Raw genomic sequence first — 6,814 nt, forward strand, 5'->3', positions numbered from 1 at the left:
TATTAGCTGCAGATCTTATAAGAGTATATGATCCAAAATGAAGCATATATGTTGCATTGTGAGAGGCTCAATGTAGTCCTTTGGTCATGCCAGCATGCTGTACTGTCTTTGGAAGCATTATATTTCTTAAAAGTGCCTCTAAAAATGGGTTTTCAGGGCATGTATGTTGTAAGTGTTCTTACTATGGAAGGATAGAGTGAGATTTTAGACTTACTTAGGTACTAACGTGAGAGGTGACTCCGCTTTAAAGCTCACTAGCTCTATGAAATATTTGGATATTTAAGTAGGGTTGGCTTAAGATAGTGTGGCAAACGTGACCTGCTTGCACACTTTTCCAACAAAGCCTGGCAGAGCCACAAATTACTTTTTAACACAGCACTTTAGGCAACTGCTTCCAGGTTGTGGGACTCAAAACCAGTTTACCATATCTGAAGTAATGACTTAGGTTCCTTCCAGCTTTAAAATTCTGTTGTATTTTAAACAATAACTACTCAGAAGAATGACCAAACAGCTGTGGACTCTTCACAGTCACCCTCAGCTCAGAGAAGACTAGTATCTCTGCCTGTTCAAACAGGGGATCCCTCAAGGGGATAAAGGGAAAACATGTGGAGAGTTTGGTAAGCGGTATTGACCCAAGTAAGGTATATACACCTCTGACCTCTGGGGACATTTTTCTGAGGTTGAAAATAACAAGGTGACCTAGGTTGAAACATTGCTTTTTTTTTTTTAAAGACATTTTATGCCAGCTTTTATAACTAAGCTTGCTAGATTATAAAATTAAAGCTTATATTTTCTTAAAAATAATTTTTTTAAAACTTTAATTATTTTGAGAGAGAGAGTGTGCGCAAGCAGGGGAGAGGCAGAGAGAGAATCCCAAGCAGGCTCTGTGCTGATAGCGTGGGGCCTGATGCAAGGCTTGCACCCACAAACCATGAGGTTGTGTGTGACCTGAGGCAAAACCAAGAATCAGATACTTAGCCGACTGAGCCACCCAGGCGCCCCTAAAGTTTATATTTTCTAATACCACTGTTTTTTATCATTGATAACCAATAATTGATTAATCAAAGTAAACTATATGTTCTGTTCCATTTTTATACAAAACCAAAGATACTCTTTTTCTTGGTTATCAAGCCTTTTTTGAAATAGATCCCTTTACAATTGGATATTTTCTTGAAACTAATTACTTTTCATATTCATAGTTGCAAAGGTTCTTTATAAGATGTTTTATTACATTTCAGCATAGATTTCTCTTTAATCCTAAAATGGTTTTATGTAAATTTAGTTAAACCCAGTTGCTTCAATTCTTACCACTTTTTACATTGAGCAGTTGATTAAAATTTAGTTGTAACAGATGAATTTTCATTAAAGACAATATTTGAAATGATGAAACATGATAGTTTAACAGAAAAAATTCCAGTAGTCTCATGACTTTGTAGTAAAATTAACAAATTATCTGAATTTACAAATTGTTGTGAGCACTAGTAATTTATTTGCCATTTGCCTAAAAGGTATAGTATTACATGTTTTATTAAATTGGTTTTGTGACTTACAATCCATGCAGAATTGCAGTCATGGAATTGGCAGTTTTCCAAGATGTTGGACTTAGTTGACCATAATTTAGATTGTTTTCTCCTTTTTAATTTTATTATGAAGGAAGAACTGTGTCATTCACAAGCTTTTACTGAGACGTTTTTATACTTTTTAAACTGTGGGATGTGTTAACTTCTGTCTGTGTTGGAACATCTTTATAAACCTATCACTTTGTCTCATTAAGTGGTTTCAGTCCTTTTAATCTCTGTTCAGAGGACTATTTCATACGCAAGTCTGTAGAAAAAAGTGTGTGTTCTCTACCTATTCTCCTCTTCCCTCAAAATCAAGAAACAGTGGGCAAAGAAATACATATCCAAAGAAACCTTTTTTCCCCCTTCTGTATACCTTTTAAGAGGATATTATTTCATCTTTTTAAGGGTAAAAGGGACAGATACTTTGTAGAATGAAGTTTATACAAAGTTAAAAAGACCAAAATCTGATTCCCCTGAATCATTGATGTTTTCTTTTGTCCTGCTATCTTGGTTTATTTTTCTTGTAATGTTGCTTTCATATGATTGTTCTCCCTCCCTTTCTCCTTACAATATAGATTCCTAAAGGAAAATCCAACTCTTCCTTTCCTAAAAACTCTACTTTGTAAGTCATTATCATGGCACAGCAAATTCTGCTTTTTAGTTTTGGTTCTTCACTAATCATGCCTGCATATATTACCATCCTTTTGCTTACAAAACTGCCTGTTCTACATTCTAGGATGTGAAACCTTCTAAGACATTTATGATCTGCTACCTTTGTCTACCTCTGGTTGGGTGTGACTCATCTGACAATATTCTATGCCAAAGTTACTTGGAACTCTTGGCAAACCTAATGGTTGCTTATAAGTGAATTAGAGTGTGCTCTGTTGTTGTATGTTAACATTATTTTGGCAGTGTATTGCTGTTAAAAATGAGCGTGAATGTTCTATCATTTCTAAGTTTGAATACATTATTTTGGGAACAATTGGGTGGTCCATCATTTCTTTCTTCAGTAAATGGGTTTTTTGGTCATTCTTTGCATGTCTTTTTCTATATATGAGTCAAATCTTTATGTACTTTAAGTACTTTTTAAGACTTCCATATCAGTGTCAAACATTTCTGTCAAAGAAGAAAATTTTAAATGTCTGAAACTACATTCACCTAATCTTTGTTGCTGTGACAGCATTTATTTATCATATCAAGATCTTTCAGACTATTTAAAAACACTGTTTAGGGTAAATAGTTTATGTTGGTAGGCAGCCAGTTTTAGTGTCATTTATCCATCCTAATTAAGTAATTTAGCAAACTGTGTGTGAACGGATGGATTGTCTGAACTGTAATGATTATTGGATTAGTTGTTATTTTTTTCTGTTGAAATTGGATTCAAACTAGTATCTACATAGGAATTGTTGTGGTTTATTAAAGCCCAAAAGAGTGTAACTTCTACCTGTTTTATTTTTTTTTCTTTTAGCAAAAACTTGCATGCTCTCTTTAGTATGGCTGTGACTTATTTAATGCTTATTAATAGGTAGATGATTCTCCAGTGACTAGGCTGGCTTTCTATTGCATGTCATAGTGCAGTTGAAACTACTCAGGCCGATCATCATGTTGTAAGGGGAAAGTAAAATGGCATGAGACAACTGGTCCAAATGCCCTTCTTTAATAACCTCAGTGGTCCGGTTTACTTTGAGCATGCTGTTTCACTTTGGAGTAAGGAATTTGGTTTATGGTTTGGTGTGACTGGCTAAGATACAAAATGTAAAATACTTCAAAAAGCAAAAACTCTCCCTCTAAAACTGTAGAACTCCTTTGGAGCATTTCACTGCTCAGCTCTCTTCATTGAAGCATTTCTCTTGGAGCTTGTGGTGGGTAGATTTTATAAAACAAAAACTATAAAGTACTCTTGAGTCTCTTGAAGAGGTGAGGTTATTGAGAAAGAGTATTTTGACCCAAGATATACATGAAAGCTTGAAAATCATTTAATATGGTTACTTTGGCTGTCTACTTTTAAGAGCTTATTTAGCATAAAACTAGTTTTATTGTGCATCAGTTTTTTCATCCTGTTGACCATTTAGGACCTTGATCCAGCAGCACCTCTTGGCTTAGGCATCTCAGGTGTCAAGGGTGGTAGAAGTCCTTTGCCTGTCTGTGGTTAATACCAGTTGTAGCAAATATATAAGGAGTCTTTATGCTTGGAATGATAATCTTTGTGACCACAACAACCTGATTTAGTCAGTATGCAATAATTAACTCCTTCTTCTTTGTAGGTGAAGAGCAGAATAAAGAAGCGCTGCAGGATGTGGAAGATGAAAATCAGTGAGACATAAAAGCCAACAAGAGAAACCATCTCTGACCACCCCATTCCTTCCCATCCCACCCCCATTGGAAATTCCCCCATTGTCACTGAGAACCACCAAATCTGACTTTTACATTTGGTCTCAGAATTTAGGTTCCTGCCCTGTTGGTTGTTTTTTTTTTTTTTTTTTTTAAACAGTTTTCAAAAGTTCTTAAAGGCAAGAGTGAATTTCTGTGGATTTTACTGGTCCCAGCTTTTAGGTTCTTTAAGACACTAACAGGACTGCATAGAGGCTTTTTCAGCATTACTGTATTGTCTCCTGCCAGATGGGGCAAGATCACCATTAGAAATGGAAATGACATTCGAAAGCCATTAGACTTATAGGTGACGCAAGCATCTAAGAGAGAGGTTAATCACACTATAGAGGCATTGTGGTATTATTTTTCCTTTTTCTAATTGTTTAAATCGAATTTTATACCAATGTTTAAAATTAATTGGGTGTTAGCTTGAGGTGGTAAAAAGTTGTTCGGAGAGTTGTTGTAATGGTTTTGCTGTAAAAGTGTTTCAAACTCTGCTGAAATGTTGCTGAAAAGCATGGTGCTGGTAACAGTTCAACAATCCGTGGCTGCTCATTCTTGCCTACTTTTACTCTCCCTCTACAGCAGGTTAGCATTGAAGGTGGTATGGAAAAGCCTGCATGCGTGTTCAATTCTTTGTTTCTTCTCCTTCCCTCTCCCCCTGGGCCCCCCCCTTCCCTACTTCGCTCGCTCAACCTCTTTTGTTCAGTATGTGTAACTTGAAGCTAATTTGTACTACTGGATATCTGACTGGAGCCACAGATACAGAATCTGTATTGTTCTTACTGAAACACAGCATGGAATTAACATTAAACTTAAATAAAACAAACCTAAATTAAAAATGCCAAATATTATTGCGCCTCCATCCTTTATCTTTCTGAAATAAAATCTCTAGTCCAAACACATTTACAGTATTGTTTTCCTGAATGTGGAAAGATCCCCTTCCCCCACTTTTCTTTGTAAATCACTTGTCTGTTTCCCCAAAGATGATGCGTATTTTTTAGAAAAAGAGTTTTTTTTGTTTTTGTTTTTGTTTTTTTTACTTGTAACCTGATGAAGAACACTAAGAACACCAACCAAATGACTTCATTACTGTCCTCTCAACCAGGTAGCAGCATGGTATTTAATTATAAAAGTATAATTCATACTAAAGGTAAAATTATGGATTGTTTTCTAGTGTGGAATTTTGGGTTATACAACCAAATAAGACTATGTGAAAGTAATCCTCTTTACTTAGTCTGAAGTAAAATTACCGTAACCCCCGCTACCACCTCCAAAGGTCAGTGGCAGAAGCAGAAAAGAATACTTTCATTCTCTGTAGTACATGTACATGTGGCAGAACTGTGTAGCCGTCCCTCTTACTGTAAATAACTTTTTCAAAAAAGTCTATACATTAGTGTGTATAGGTATTTAGCTAATGCAGATCATTCTTTATTCAGCATTTAGATCTAATTTGAATGACAGGGTGACATGGATGTACTCCTAATTTCTTTTTTAACCAATTGATTGCTTTTGGACATTCAGATTATTTCCAGCCTTGCTGTTTATAAATGGTGCTGCATTAAAGTTCTTTGTAACTGTCTCCACTTAAATATTTGCATGTGTATTTGTAGGATACATTTCTAGATTTCCTGTGTCCGAGAACATAACTTTTCAACTGGTAAATATTATCCATTTCCCTCCAAAGGGAACGTTCCATTTTATAGCCCCCCTCTTTGCTGTCAGCAGTGTATGAGAGACAATATCAGCTCCATCATCACATTTGACTCATCGCTGCTAAATGAGGTGTTGACACCAAAAGTACATATATCCTGGCTTAGTGAATCTTTAGTAGTGAGGATTTAGGAAGTTTTTATCTTAGGCGAAAATAGATGTGTGTTCCCATAATTAAGCAGTTAGGATTTTTGTATAATGCTCCTCCATTAGATAGTTGGGAGTTATGCCCAAGAGATTTTCAGGTTGATATTTCTGCTTTTCCAGCAGTAAAGTGGCCATATGCCTGATCTAGGTTAAAATGGAAGGAATTCATAAAATGGAAGAATTCATAAAATTCTATTAAAGATTTTTAAGTATTCTAATGTTTGTTTATTTTTGACAGACAGCACAAGCAGGGGAGGGGCAGAGAGAGAGAGGGAGACACAGAATCTGAAGGAGGCTCCAGGCTCTGAGTTATCAGCACAGAGCCCGATGCAGGGCTTGAACTCATGAACTGTAAGATCATGACCTGAGCTGAAGTTTGATATTTAACTGACCGAGCCACCCAGGCACCCCTCTCTCTTAGAAATTTTTAAAGATTTGGCATTCAGGGTTTTGTAGTCTGCTTCCATACTAAACATGAATGCACAAATGCCTGGACTTGAGTCAAACACATAGGTAATATTTTTACTAGGATGGTTTGTGGAAGTGATGTCTGTCAACTTAGGTTGTCACATGAGTTTGTTAGTAAAAGTTCTCTAGTTGGCTTTCTGGGTGGAATTCATTATATAATGTAGTCTGTAAACTCAGGATGCCAGGAGCATGCTCAAGAATAGTGGTCTTGTTATAGAGAGAAAGAAACCACACAAACCATTGATGGCACTTGGGAAGGATTTTGGTGTTTGGTACAGGTCTTTAGATCCCTTTCAAAAGTTGGAAGACCGCGAAGACTGCAGATAGGGGACAACTCTTGTAAGGACAGTGTCATGTCCACCATAATCTGCTCTGGAAAGGTGGGGTTGTTTCAGCTCTTGGTTTAGTGCTCTGAGGATTAATTGGTTTCAATAGAAACTTGAGTTACCATTACAATTTAGATGCAGTTTGTTTGTTATAATTCTTAGTTCTTTGCTTTGAAAAAGATGTTCCAAAGGCAAAGGTTTTTTTTTTTTTTTTTTTTTTTTTTAATT

The 6,814-nt window shown here is 36.0% G+C and overlaps 1 protein-coding gene across 1 annotated transcript in view; it reads left to right on the top strand.

The window, feature by feature from the left end:
- YWHAE (tyrosine 3-monooxygenase/tryptophan 5-monooxygenase activation protein epsilon) overlaps positions 1-4,781 on the top strand; it is a 55,146-nt gene extending 50,365 nt beyond the window's left edge. Inside the window, exon 6 of the mRNA XM_077749598.1 lies at positions 3,827-4,781. Within this exon, the coding sequence (XP_077605724.1) occupies positions 3,827-3,879 (53 nt within the window). The 3' untranslated portion in view covers positions 3,880-4,781. The remainder of the gene's footprint in view (positions 1-3,826) is intronic.
- The last annotated feature ends 2,033 nt before the right edge of the window (positions 4,782-6,814 follow it).

The sequence above is a fragment of the Crocuta crocuta genome, unplaced genomic scaffold, assembly GCF_008692635.1.
Source record: "Crocuta crocuta isolate KB4526 unplaced genomic scaffold, BGI_CrCroc_1.0 scaffold149, whole genome shotgun sequence".
NCBI classification, from domain to species: Eukaryota; Metazoa; Chordata; class Mammalia; order Carnivora; family Hyaenidae; genus Crocuta; species Crocuta crocuta.